At 41.0% G+C, this 14719-nt stretch overlaps 1 protein-coding gene across 4 annotated transcripts in view; it reads left to right on the plus strand.

Annotated features, from left to right (window-relative positions):
- LOC146310561 (AT-rich interactive domain-containing protein 1B-like) overlaps window positions 1-14719 on the plus strand; it is a 248035-nt gene that overhangs the window by 181701 nt on the left and 51615 nt on the right. For all 4 annotated transcript variants that reach the window (XM_084743144.1, XM_084743145.1, XM_084743147.1 and 1 more), the window contains exons 6-7: window positions 2974-3060; window positions 8095-8274. In XM_084743144.1, coding sequence (XP_084599270.1) covers window positions 2974-3060; window positions 8095-8274 — 267 coding nt within the window. The remainder of the gene's footprint in view (window positions 1-2973; window positions 3061-8094; window positions 8275-14719) is intronic.

Consider the following 14719-nt stretch of genomic DNA (forward strand, 5'->3'; position numbering starts at 1 on the left):
TTTCCATGAATGCTAACTACTTGCATCTGCTGCACTACATTTCAGAGGAAAATGATGTACTTACACTCTGTTTTTGACAGCTACTACAGCACAGTTACACATTACTTTGCTGATTTAGATTTACATAAAAGCATCACGTTTTATAAAGCATAATGCATTGCACTGATTAAACTCTTAATGCATCATTAGTAATAATCCAATTATATTATATACAATAATAAACATTCTGAAATTGGCGATGGTGCATGACAAGTATTTTTACTTTGTAACAGGTTCTTGTTGCTGCTTGTGAAGTTTTACTTTTTTAAAGTTATGTTTTTTGGCATTGCTACTTTAATGTGCCAGAGGAAGTTTTTTTTTTTTAACTATTTATGAAACAGTCTCAATTTATCACTGATGCTGATGAACTATATAAGCAAATGGAGACCATCTGCAAGAAGACTGGCTGTTTCTATACAGTTGTTCTTAATGCGTGATACCGGGTCGGATACGATTAAATGAGTCTGTTTACATTTCCCCAGGCCAAGTTAGAGTCAGTGCAACATTAGCCAATTAAAAATAAGCGGGAGTGGACTTTAATTTAGATCATTTTATTTGTGGTTAATTTGTTTGTATTTGTGGTTAAAATGGTGGAAACACTACCGCTTTTGTCCACAGGGGCCTCCAAAATCAACACAGTATGAATGTTCCTTGTAGTAGCTTTAAGTATAGTAGTGTTTCTTTTGCCACTGGTAGTGATACACACATAGAAACACACAGCTTGTGTTTATAGTTTCTTTAACGTTTGCACACTGACGTTTCCCCTTCCCTTCTACCACATGGTGACAGAGTAACTAATCGAATATTCCCTCTTTGAAGCGGCGCCGCTGGATCTATTCATGTGTGAGGCAGGGGGTCTGTATGTGTGTGCGCGCGTGTGAATATTTCAGCACATATCCTATGTGCCTTTGTGCTCGTACGCGTGTTTCTTTGTGTGTTTGAGTGTGTTTATTTACACTTGTTTGTCCAATTACTTTTACGTCTGTGCGTGCGCGCGTGTGTGCATGTGTGTGTGTGTTCGTGTGTAGGCGGCCGGGTGTATGGAAATGTTGTTTATGCAGTTTTATGCAAAGCAATTATGTTGACTTAATTGGGTTTGTTTATGTGGAGAGTGTGCCACCTCCAGTCATGTATTACTGTTACCGTGGACAGACACATCACGCACACACACACACACACACATAGGCATGCTTCTGGAAACAGCGCACTTTCTACTGTGTGATTGAATAATGTGAAGTGTTTCCTTTATAATAAGGGATTTATATTCACTGTGAGTTTTAAGACCACTGTAGCAGCAAAATTGCGTTAATACAGCCCTCCTGTACTTCAAAATATATTATCTTGAGTAAACGATTACTTTTGGCACATAGTCCTATTTCTATAGAGGCAGGTCAAATCATATAGTGTAATTTTAAAAATACGTACTGACAGTCATCTCTGAACATGTACAGTTGAATAGCGTCACCACATCCACAGCACAACCAGTGCAGTTAGAAAATACAAACCCCTTTTCCACTTGTCCTTCCCTCTCCTCAGTGTCTCAGGTCTGAATCCAAAGATAAAAGGTTAATTTGCCATCTCTCTCCTTCCTCTAGGCCAAATCAATCCACCATAGTCTCCGTCTGCCATTGTCCTAATCAGACTCTCAACTCACTATTGGATTTCAATGGAACAGACGCAGCCCAAAGACCTGCACAACCACCTAATCAATTAACCTCGAATGGCTCTGGTTTTCTATAGGGGTTTTAATGCTTACACAAGGAAGTGGCACGGGGTCCAATGACTTGATATGTCCTCTGGAAGTGTATTTGTCATTTAGCTAATAAAGAGCCACAAACAGCATCATATATGGTGATTGCATTGCGCTCTCACTGTGTCTGTAAAGGTTTCACTTGGAATCCAAACCTCTAACTCAAGAAACAAATTCAGAGCAGCCTTAATAAAAAAAATGAAAAAATAAAAAAAACCTGCAACTTAAAGTGACAGTTCACCCCGAAACCAAAAAGAACACGTTTTTGTTCTTGCTGGTAGTGCTGTGGCCTTTTACTCCAATGTAACAGGACTAAATGGCGTTCAACTTGTGGTGCTCAAAGCTCCAAATAATACATTTTAAAAACTCAACAGCAATGTTTCATATGAAGAAACCATGAGCCGGTTATTCTAGATAATCCACAGACCTTGTTGTGAGCAGTTTGATGTAGGAACCAGAAAGTAGAACCAAAATAGAACCAGAACCAGAACTACTTTCTTGTAGAGAGAAAGAAGTTCTGGAAGAGACTGCTGCAGGAAGAAAATAGTTCCTACGTGAAACTGCCTACAACAAGGTTTGTGGATTATCTTGAGTAACTGGGTCATGATTACTGGAAAGAGACATTGCTATTAAGTTTTTCAGATAGATTTTTTTTTTTTGGTGTTTTGAGCCCGACAAGCTGAGTGCCATCTAGTTCCTTCATATTTAAGAGAAGGTAGACATCTACAAAACTCTGCAACTTAAAACAAAAAAATCTAAAAGGATAGTTAGCAGCACAAGCCAGAGGAAAAACATGTATTTTTCATTGTGAGGTGAACTGTCCCTTTAATACTGATCACTCATTGTTCTTTCAGCAGTCAAATGGCAGAAAAGTTTTTGAAGCAAGTGACTTGTGTGAAAGACATGCCGAGAGAAAGACAAAAGTCGTCCTTCAGTTCTTTATTGTTACAACAGTTCCTGTAGTTTCCTTCAAGTTTAAAAGGCAGATGGAAAGCAAATATAAATCCATTTTCTATTGACCTTGCTTTCATGCAAAGAAAGGAATTCAATTCATGCAAAAGATTTTCTTTTAACATGACAGCTTTTGTTACAAAGACCGTGTTGAACCTTTGTAATGTGTCAAGTCAGTGCACTATCAAGTGGATGTCTGAATCTGCGTGTCCTGACTTCGTGTTGTTCTGCAGGTTCCACTATAGCCCCACAGAACTCTGGGAATGGACCAGATGGAGCCCACCCGCCAATCACCCGCTCGCCTATGGCTCAGGAGAGAGGTATGTGTGTCTGCCCCCAGCCATGCCCCCAGTCGGCATTTGGTGTTTGGCTTTCTCTGGTGAGTGGATAGTGCAGGTTCTAAGACAGCAAGGAGTAAACAGAGGTTCAGTGGATTATTCTCATCAGCTGATGTGGGGGTGTATGAGATATTCTCTCCTAGTTTGGAACAGCAGGAATACCGGAGTAGGCAGCTAAGCAATGTACTGCTGTAGACAAGGTCAGCAGCAAAGTGCATTTTAGGTACCCACCTAAAAAACATCAGTATCAGCTTAATTGCACGTTATATTTAGAATATTTTCACAACTTAAGCTTGACATCAAACAGCCTTCTCAGACAGAAATATGCTGTTATATAAGCCAAAGGGACTAGATTCCACTGGCAGAAGTTGTAATGTTACCTTGCAGAACATGGAAGTTGTTATGTGACTTTGGTTTAAAGTGTTTGTGGATTTCACAGAAATCACACGATAACAGAAACAAACTAAACGTCTGAGGCAATTCCTGTGTTCTGTGAGGTAAAATTACTGTTTTTGCCAAAGGAGTCTGGTTGTTTTGTAGAGAGAGCCATATTTGCCTTATATAATAGCAGTTTCTTGATAGAAAAGGCTGCTTGGTGGCAAGGTAAGGTGGCTAAAATCTGTTTTGCTGCTGAGCCTGTCCACAGCAGTTCGTCGGTAAGCTCTCTGCACCAGTATGAAGAAGCATCAGGAGGATCTGTCTTTGTGCTGGAGCCTGTCAACCCCCATATACTGTAGGTTAATCACAGGCTATGGCTTAGAAGCTCATACAGCTCCACTTCAAAAAATCAAGACTTTCCCTTTAATGTTTGTAGAATGCAGTGTGTTTATTATTTTTGTGAAACTTCATGGCGAGCACACATACACAACAGCCATTCTATACACTGTGTATGTGTGGGACATTAATAGTCTACATAAAAACATCCAGATTTTACATCACGCTCAGATTAAAAGAGGCTGTTTACTTACTGTAGAACATCAAACTTTTTTCTTTCTTCACATTCCACACCAGTGAAGGTTCATGGAGGGTGGAGACCACAACAAAGAATAATATATGTTGGCAAAGCTCAGAGAATAACACCAACAGTGGTTGTAATGAAAGATTTTCTGCGGGAGCAGGAGGACTTGGAGCACAAGACATTCGCACAGACATGTAAACAAACAATATGGCTGGTTTGGCTCAATGCAGGACTTTGTTCTTCTTTCTGCTGCTGTTCCAAACTGAGTTCCTTCAGCACGTATACCACCCACTTTACACCTTTCATATTCCTCTGCACCAGTATGTGTTTAAAACTAACTTTTCAAACACATGCTGGATCAAATGATAGTTATTATAGTTAAGGCTGAACAGGTGCTCTCACACAAACACACAGACACAAGGATTTTAGCATCATGCTTAATTGTATGCCAACTTGGGTCATGGGAAAACCACGGTCTGGTAAATATGTAACAGTAAACATTCAGTCAACTTATCCTGGACTTTGTTCAAGCCAGAGTGTTTTTTTTTGTTTTTTTTCATGGAGCCTCTTCATTTTTGGCGACAACTTGTTGCCAGAGGCTTGTAACATGATTGCTAACCCACAGGCCACATGTGCTCGCCAAACAGGAAATTGTTTCCAGCAATTATGGCCACTTCTCGAGTATTACTAAAAACAGCAGAAAAAAAAATCTGCATCCACACGACATTGCAAAAACCCTGAAAGACAAGGATGTAACCTTAATGGAACGGCCGCAACGCTGCCTCTCTATCACCCACTGAAGAGCAGTTAGCATCAGAGAGAGACAGAGGGAGTGGACGGATGAAGACGGAGCGTGAGCGAGGGACTGTAAAAGGTTATTTCCCAACATGATGAAATCAAGCTGGAGATTTAATGCTGCTCTCTAATGCCTGTAAACCTCGAGCCCTCCCCAGCCCAGGCCAGGAAAACACAGCGCCGGTTAACAGGGCTGGCTGTTGTTTTCGCTGTTTTCCTAGCTAGGATTAACCACCCCCCCTCCCAAACACACACGCCCCACTTTGCTCAAGTGCCTGCCTCCCTAAGAGCCTCTCTCCACTCTTCATTTCCATAAATCCGCTGAATGTCCCTTTTTTCCTCCCCAACTGTCTCTCGCGTGCTTCGCCGGCTGCCTGTTGTTGTTGTCCGGCAGAGAGCTTCTTGCGCTTTGCCAGAAAGAGAGAGAATGCTTTATGTGCGTGCGTGTGTGTGTGTGTGGAACGAAGCAGAGAGGGAGAAATCCTTGAATGTGTTATTTGCTTTTAGCACTGTCTGCACAATGTTCCTCTCCTCATCCATTTTCCAGGCAATTTAAAGTGCGATATTACACACTGTAATTTTTTTCTCCTCCTCTCCAGAATCCCCTTACCCTAATGGAAGCAAAACATTACAATAATGTCCTCGCTCCTTAAACCCAGCACTCGCAGCCTAAGCACTTTCAGGCCCCAATCGCTCTTTCCCTCCGTTGCACTGTCTTTCCCTCCCACACACTTTCTCTCTCTCTCTCTCTCTCTTGGCCTCCGTCTCTTTTCCACACACACACACACACAGGGCGTTTATTGCTCTCTTTCTCCGTTATCTCCCCCCACATGCTCAGAAACACAAATATGTACACGCATGTATGTGCACATAGCGTTTTTAAACTTTTATCTCCCTCCTCTCTCCTCACATTTTCTCATGCTCTCGTAGCAGAAACAAGGAATTATACAAGTGTCAGCTTGCGCTTCCCAACTCCTATCGTTTCCCTAAACCTCAGAGTCACTAAAGAGTTGCACTGTGGATGCTATTGACTCTAAATAAAGATGGATGACGTGTCTCCACTGTACAAAACTGAAGCCAGAATGTGGATATGAGCGCTGCCGTGTTGCGCTGTCATTTAGGAGTCTGTGCTGTAGCGATCGCCTATACAGCCCGCTGACTCAGTGGTGAGCAGGGCTGGGCTGTCAATCATGGCATGAAGTCATCACTCATAGCATCAAATAACCAATTAAAAACCAACTGTTGAGAATAATGAACAATTGAACAAACACCAGTATGATTATAATAACCTTAGAAAAAATATTTGATGTGTTCTGTAGCCAGCCACCAGGGGGCAGTCAAGATGCTTGATGATTAGTACGACTTTAACCAGTCTTTATGAATTCTGCACGGCCTTGCGATTTTGTCCAATCACCACAGCTTTTCCGCAGATTTGACCAGTCATCGTAGCTTTGTGTGAGTTCCACCAATCATAGCAGTACATACATGTACATCTCAGTGAACCAACTCAGTGTGTTTCTGTTGTTGTTTTATTTTTTTATATTTTGTCACAGGTTCTGAAAAGATCATTGTCATTGACATTTAACAGTGTTGTAGTTATTGACATTTATTAATGCTCAGTGACACTTTTATATTTAATAATTTTGTGCTCGCTGTTTAACTGATTTAATTTTTTTTGTGGATTACCCCCCAGCTGCACTTCTTCTTTTACAAATAAAGTACATTTTGTTAGAATTTTTAGTACTATTAAACCTTTTTGCTAAGGTTACTTAGAACACTCAGAACAGAATGTGGTTTTATTCTCCCTGGAACAAGTTGCCTTTGATTTTTGATTAATTTTATAAAAATGTAATAACTGACTAACTTTTTTTTTTTTTTTTTTTTTTTTTTGCAATTTTCACTTGCTCCTGCAGTTTCAATCACAGCAATTTGCATCACAATTTTTTAGAAAAACTGTAGTGAAATCAGACATTTTAGGCCACAACGATCCCCAAAAAGCCAAATCCTGAAGGGACTGACTGTCCCACACACACTTTATGTCTCTCTGTCTTGGCCTCCATCTCTTTCCTCCACACACAAACAAACAAACAAACACACACAGGGAGTTTATTGCTCTCCCCCCCCCCCCCCCCCCCCCCCCCACTCTCTCTCTCTCTCTCTCTCTCTCTCTCTCTCATATATCTCCCCACATGCTCAGAAACACAAATATGTACACACATGTACAGAATGTACGCACAAGCATATAGTGAATACACACGTGGCATTTTTAAACGCCTCACATTTTCTCTTGCTCTCTTAGCAGAAATAAGGAATTATACAAGTGTCAACTTGCACTTTCCAACTCCTGTCGTTTCCCTAAACCCCAAACTCACTAAAGAGTCGGTCTGTGCACGCTCATTCAACAAAGCGGATAGCTATCAAAGTTTACAGTTGAGCGGGCCCAATCCATTTACACCGAATCTGCAATACTGAATCCCCTACTAACACACACACACACACACACACACACGCCCACACACTCTTTCTTTTTCCCTCAATGGCCGTCCAGCGACCTTTCCCCATTCGTGGTGGATTGGGAGACCTTTCTGTCGGTTTTAAAAACGAGCGGGGCGGCTTGAAAGAGCGAGGCCCAAGCGAGGATCGCTCCAAATGTCAATTTGAATGGTGGAGGCGAGTTTGGGCCTGAGAGGCTTTGACACATCTATTGACAGAGCGGCTTAGAATAACACAGTAGCCATGGTCGAATCACCGGCTTATTCTGTGGAGAGTGTAGCACACGTTTGGATTTTTTATTTTACTCAATTGTACCCATTCTCACAGACACACACATGGACTTGCAGGTAGACCAGGTAGACCTGTGCTTTTACCACTGATAAAGTTCACTGAATGTTCTGTGTATGGGTTTATTTGTGCTCAAGGTTCTTGTTACATGTCAGCCTGTTCTTTTTGTGCATGTTTTGTCTAATACCTACTCAGTGCTGTGTTACTCACTGATGTGTATCTACGAGTAACAGGAGCCAAAGCCTGGGCAAAAGATTAGGCTTTCATCAAAAGGAAGGGTCTCTTTACACGAGCAAATTGAATGGATATCCCAATTTGTTGAGCTAGAGGATGATCACACCCACCCTCGCTCAATCCCTCAGTCAACATTTGATTTCACTGAGCAGGTACATTCACTGCAGGAGGGCTCTTTGGGTTTTAGGCATTTAGCATTTTAAACTAAGTGTTGACATAGCTTTTTATGTGCATTTTGTGTGTTTCAGGGTTCATGTCCAACATGCAGAGGAACCAGGCTGGCTCGCAGTTTGCTTCTCCTCAGTCTGGACCACCTATGTCCCCCCACCCCTCACCTGGGGGCCCATTGTATCCTGGGATGGGTCCCTACTCCCAGAGTGGTCCCTCAGGCCCTTATGGACCTCAAGGATCACAGTATGGACACCAAGGTTGGAGCCCGTTTGCCTAAATGGGGAGGAAATATTGCTTTAGCACACATTAATACTGGTTTTCACTGGTGCAGTTAAATTAAAAGCAAGAGATTTTTTTTTGTGGTCACAAAAAAGATAATAGGTTTGCAGTTTATTAATTGGGTTTAACAACGAAAAAAATATCTAAGATTATTTTGACTGATATTGCAATTGTGACCTGATGTGTAATATTAGAAGGAATCATTCTCACTTTCATTGAAAAACATTTGAAAATGATCATGGTATAATCTTAGCGTGGATGTGTGCAAACAAAGACACTTTCGGGCCAGGATATTTCTGCAGCATGTCAGTATTTAATGTAAAATGGTATTTTGACGCACATTTTGGCTTTTAAACACGTTGTGCTTCCTGCCTGCCCACTACTGTCTCATAACTGTCTGCAGACTAGTCCTATTTTGTGGAGCGGCGCTGAAACACAGGAGAGCTGAGAAAAACTGGAGGGTTCAATATAGCTAATAAGCTACAATAGTTTACTCCATTTTGGACTCCATTGCTGTCTCTTCTCTTAAAGGTCAGCCTTGTCAAGAAGTCAAGTTCACCAAGGATGAACTTCTCACTACTAGCAAATATACTGATCTCTGTCATTCCATTGAAATGAATTGATTTTGCTGCAAAAAGTTTGCCATTTACAAAAGGGGTGACCAGGCCTTAACACACTATTTTTTTGGCTGCCTATCACTTTTCATAATGCTTTAATGACAAATTATTTTGGCCTAGGTACATTGAAACAACATAAAACAACTCCTGTCACTTTTCATCAGAAACAGAAGATGTAACTTTCAGGCCATAGTTTAAGAACGACTATTGAAAACTAAAAGTGAGAAAATTTCCCAGACGCTACAATTCCTTTCAAACTTTACGATGAATTATTAATTATGAAAACAGGCACTGTGTTGCCTGACTTTGTTGACTACCTGACATCCGATTTGTTGAACAACTTGCTTTCTGACTCGACTTGTGGGAGTGATGAATACCATGTGTGTCATTCATTCAGAGGGGTTATGGAGAAGTTTGGCCTCAGATGGGAACGCCGCGTTTGTCTTTTTTGATGACTGTTGGCCCCCATTTCACAGTCACACTGGGCCTTGACATCAGTGTCATCGGTTTCAAAGAGAGTTTGCTAATGAGGAATACAAAGAGACTCATTTTGAAAGACGTGGCCATCTTTCTGTCTATAACTTTATCTATCTCTTCCTACAACTCCCATACACACACAGATACAGTCTTCTCTTGTCCTGTGTGGTGGGTCTTTCTATGGGCATTGAAAAACCACACTTTCTGAAGGTGTGACTCTCAGAATATTCATGAGACACCTGAACCCTAGATGGACCTCTTGGCCCTCCTCATGATAAGATTATGAGGTATCTCCAGACTGACACGGCAGACTGACACGTTGTGAGGTTCATCCACTGAATGAAGATGTCCGACCCTGTCCTCGGGTTCAATGTTTCAGTGTTCAAAAAGAGACCGGTGTTTTTCAAGTCTTTAGAGTAAAATATAGAGGTGTTTTTCATAGTTCTTTATTCATTTTTCCCTACTCAAACACGGTATAATATTGCACAGTTTCCTTCAAATATATGTGAGTTGCTTCTATAAACTTGCTGCAAGATATTGCATCCAAATAACAGCAGTGTCACACTTCCCGTACTGCTAAATCCCAAAATAGGGGCTTCTAAAATAGTTATTGCACTTTACTTGTGATTGAGACTGTCATGTCTTAAAAGCACACAGTCTCTTCTTCTATTAAGACATTTATTGTGTTTGACATGTCGAAATTCAGCAGTCATTCATGTATATTTTCATTCCAGTATTTACAACAAGATGCTGCACAGAATCACGTTTTATCTCACACACGAAGGGGGGAAACTGCTCTGAGAAGGAAGCTTTTTAAACCAAAATGCAAACAAAACACTTCAAATATTAGTAATTTCACAGATCCATAACTGTAGAACTGTAGAATTTAAAAGTATTTATCTAGTTAACATACTAGCTTTTATGCCCAGCTAACTTCTCTGCTAATTCAAGCTGTCACTGCAGTTGTTCCAGGTACCGGATCAATAGCTCTTTGGCTCAGTTTACTACAGTATATCAGCCTGTTTGATGAGACATTTGGTAAATCAGTCGCATCAACCATCAATCCAAGCCTTTTCTGATGCTTAAAAAATTGCACATTCCATGTTGTTAAATTCCCTTCAAATACACTTCTATAAACTTGTGCCAGGATATTGTACCCAAATAACAGCACTGTCACACTTTTCCTAATGCTAAATCCAAAAATAGGGGCTTCTAAAATAGTTATAGCACCTTACTTGTGATTGAGACTGTCATGTCTTAAAAGCACACCGTCTCTTCTTCTATTAAGACATTTATTGTGTTTGACATGTTGAAATTCATGTATATTGTCTGTCCTGTATTTACAACAAGATGCTGCACAGAGTCACGTTTTATCTCACACAAGGAGAGAAATTGTGCTCCTCGAAAGAAGCTTTTCATACGAAGATACGAACACAAGGCTTCAAACATTATTAATTTCACAGATCCAGTACTGTGAAACTGTTTTAAAACAAAAGTATCTCAAGAGACTTGAAGTATATTGCTTCAAATTTTAATAAATGCAGCAACAGAATATATCCAGTTAACCGACTAGATTTTAAGTCCAGCTAAGTCACTGCAGTTGTTCCAGGTACCGGATCAATAGCTCTTTGGCTCAGTTTACTACAGTATATCAGCCTGTTTGATGAGACATTTGGTAAATCAGTCGCATCAACCATCAATCCAAGCCTTTTTTTGATACTTGAGAAAAAAAAAATATCACAGATTCCAGGAAATTTTGAAAAAAAAAAATAAATAAATAAAACAACTTTGGATCGCTCTCTATAATTAAGCATTCTCCACTCGCTTGTTTTCTCCAACGTACGACTCCCGGCCATCCAACAAACGTTGACATCTGCTGTTGTACTTCGTTTCCTGCCTTTGGCGACACACCAGACGAAACATTATGGTATTTTTTGGTAAATGTGTGCTTTAATGTGTCACCTTGATAAATGCGCCCATCCGTGCGTGTGTTTTTTCCCAAAATTGCGGCCTCTCCCTCGCATTTGTTAATGTTGATTAATAGCCCTAATGCATTTGGTATTTGGTCTCCCTTCTCCACCCACTCTTATCTCTTAATGTGACTTTGGCTGGGCTGACAGCCCAGTAAGCAGAGAGAAAAAGAGAAATAAAGTAAGCAGAGAGCGACAGCGAGGCGGACTAGCCTGGAAGAAGCTCTGAAGGCAGATGAGCGTGAAATCTCACTGGGATGACAGGAGAGATGTTCCCTTCAGAAACAGAGAGCACCGCTCAGGCCCGCTGTCTTCTCATCACACACATATTCAGCATATATACCATACATATGTTTGTATACTCCCATTCAAATTTTATACACTTTTAACTGACCTGCATCTGTCCTGCATTATTACTCAAGGATATGTTCAGACAGCTGCGAAGCAAGGGCCTAAAAGTGCCACTTCTTTAGTGGCTTACATTTATATCTTACTTTCGCACTGTACTTTCAAGAACAAAACACAAAAAAATATTTTCTCTCCTACAACCTGCTGTATCTGCATTTCCCAGTTTAGCAGGTACGCCCAAATTAAACCAATGCTGACCAGTATAATTGTGTTGCAATGAACACTGCATTTGTGAAACAGTTTTAGAGAGTTTTTTATTCAGGCTTTTTTGGAGGCTATAGTTTGTGGCGTTGTTGCATGGTTTTGCCTTATAGTGTGATGTGTTTCTAAATTTTGCCAGCTCTGACATTGTGCGTAGTATGGAAGCCCCTTTCTGCCAATGTGATGAAAAAAAAAAAGATCCTGTACTGTAAGTCATTATAATGAGAAACTCAATCGGAATAATGACTGAGACACAAAGTCATTATTTTGACTAAGTTTCTCATTATTTTGAGATACTAAGTCATTAGAAAGTTTCTTATTTTAATGACTTAAATTAACTTTTTTCATTACAATGGCAGAAATGGGCTTCAGTAGGGCAGACAGTTTGATTGGCCAGGACAGTGCTTTGCTGGTTGACGTTTTGCGAGACTTGAGTCTGGTTCAACTTTTTTGTTGGACCACCCATACTTTGTTTCAGAGGGCCTGTGCACCTGCGCTCTGTCAACACAATGGTTTCACTGAAATGAATGAAAAAAGTTTGCTTTTTGATCCAGTGCTGTTGTCTGTCTGATCATAACCTCGTCCTAATGTGAAAAAACAGTGAAATGGCCCTTTTAAACTGGTGGCTGGAGGATTTTCCTCATATTTTTTCCTCTTTTTGCGAACATGTCACCCTCATACGGACATTGTTAATACACAAAGAGGCACACACTCAGCCTGAAATATTAAAACTTTTCTCCCTATACCCTCAGTGCTGAAAACCATTCATACTGTATGGACTCCAGGATATAGCCAGGGCCCAGTTCTTATAGTGTCTTATAGTGTCAGGGGCAGCGTAGGGTGAACAGGGCAAACAGCTGCTGGTCATTGTTCTTAATGACAGCTCCATATGCTTCCCTTCCCTCTCCCTAGTGCTCTAACAAATTAGCCAGCCATTAGGCAACACAGAAACATACTCCCAAGTTTCTGAACTCCGCTCTGCTGTTTTCCTTGGCTTGTCTGCCAATACGCTGGGAGAACCTAAAGAGAAACTTCTGGGGCCTTTAAGTTGTGTTTGTGTGCAATCATGCTTGCCACACACACCAACACTAACAGTTTGTAGCTCACCAAAGAGCATAAAAACTGTTTGTGGTTGTGTAACTCTTATCAGTGGCAGAAATGACTGTAGTACATAAGCTCCATCCAACATAACAGTTATGGTGATACATGAATCTGCAGGATACAGCCTTTCTACAAACACTACTAAAATATTTAGTAGTTATTTCCAGAGATCTTTGATTAGATAAGTCTACTTCCTAGACTGTAACCAAAGGTTTTCTACCAGATTGATGTTAAGTCGAACCCTGCCAAAGCTTTTCTCACTGTCTAAATGAGAGCTCTTACAGCGAGTGGACTGCCCAGTATTTCCAACAAATATTTAAGCTGCTAAATGTTTATGGCTGCCCTTTGAAAGCCCTCTTTATCCAAAGTTAAACTGATCTCATACTGTGTGTTGATATCAGGCTCTCCTCGGGACTCAAATGACTCCAACAGCTGTTTTCAAGACATGCATTTGGACATGGTACAGAGCCAGCGCGTTGAGAACAGTGGACACACAGACAGACAGGGGAGGAGGATATCAGGCCATTACAGGAAAGAGATTTGGAGTCTGTCTCAGCTCCGCTCTCTCTCCCACCCATCGCATAGCCTCCCTCCGCCCCCCTCGTGGGGTTAAGCACTCCGCTGGTAATGACCATGCTTCAGACAGCACTTTTAAGCCTTGGTGCCTCGCTGGAGCCGCGGTGTAATTCAGCCAAAAAAGCCAGTGCCTTGGGGAGGGAGTGGAGTTTTTCGGAGGAAATTGACAGTGTATGGAGCTCGGCAGCCCCAAGGCGCACCCCAGCTCTGCTTAGGCTCAGACACCCTGCCGGGGAAGGTGCTGAGGTGGCTGGGAGAGGATGTAGGGGCCTCTGGCAAGAGAAGACGCTGCAAAAAAAAAACTATCCAACCCAGCAAGTCATACATTTATACTGCAGTCTAATACTAAGTCTTAAAACTGTATAAAGTGAAGTCAAGAGAAGAAATTAGCCATTTGTTTTCCTATGTAAATGATCTGTGTTGATATTATTGAAAGAACTGATCTGCCTAATTTCAAGATATTTACACAGATGGAACTGCATTAGAAACCACTGAAATTAAATTTTCAGTAAAATAATGTTATACTTGATACTGAATGAAACAGGAAGTTGCTTTAAAAATATTTTTTAAAAATGCATGTGTATAAGACTGTCATTACACCTGTTATGAACATGAAAGAGTCTTTATGGAATCTTCAGAACTGCCCTTAAGTGTCCCCTTGTCATTTTTTTTTTTTTTTTTCCGTGAAATTTTAGAATTTTTGAGATGACAGCTTGACATTAAGCGTGACAAAAATATTTTTTGGGGGAGGCTTTTCTGACTTTAATTACAGGTTAGCTGAAGATGTGACGAGAAAGGGGGAAAATATTGGGGGGATGACATGAAGCAAAGGGCCGCAGGTGGGAGTTGAACCCATAGCCACTGCAGAGGAATCACAGCCTCAGTCCATGGGGCAGATGCTCTACCAACAAAAATGTCTTTGTTATGGCAACGTGACATTAACCAAGACAACATAACGTAACGTGAAAGTGGTACCATTTGGCCTACTTTACCAACAAGTAAAGTAACCAACCGCTGTCTGTCCATCAGCTCACTCTGTAGACTAAATTGCCTTGGTACTGTACTCTCTCGTC

The sequence above is a fragment of the Lutjanus erythropterus genome, chromosome 18, assembly GCF_056507025.1.
Source record: "Lutjanus erythropterus isolate fLutEry1 chromosome 18, fLutEry1.hap2, whole genome shotgun sequence".
In the NCBI taxonomy this organism is placed as follows: Eukaryota; Metazoa; Chordata; class Actinopteri; order Lutjaniformes; family Lutjanidae; genus Lutjanus; species Lutjanus erythropterus.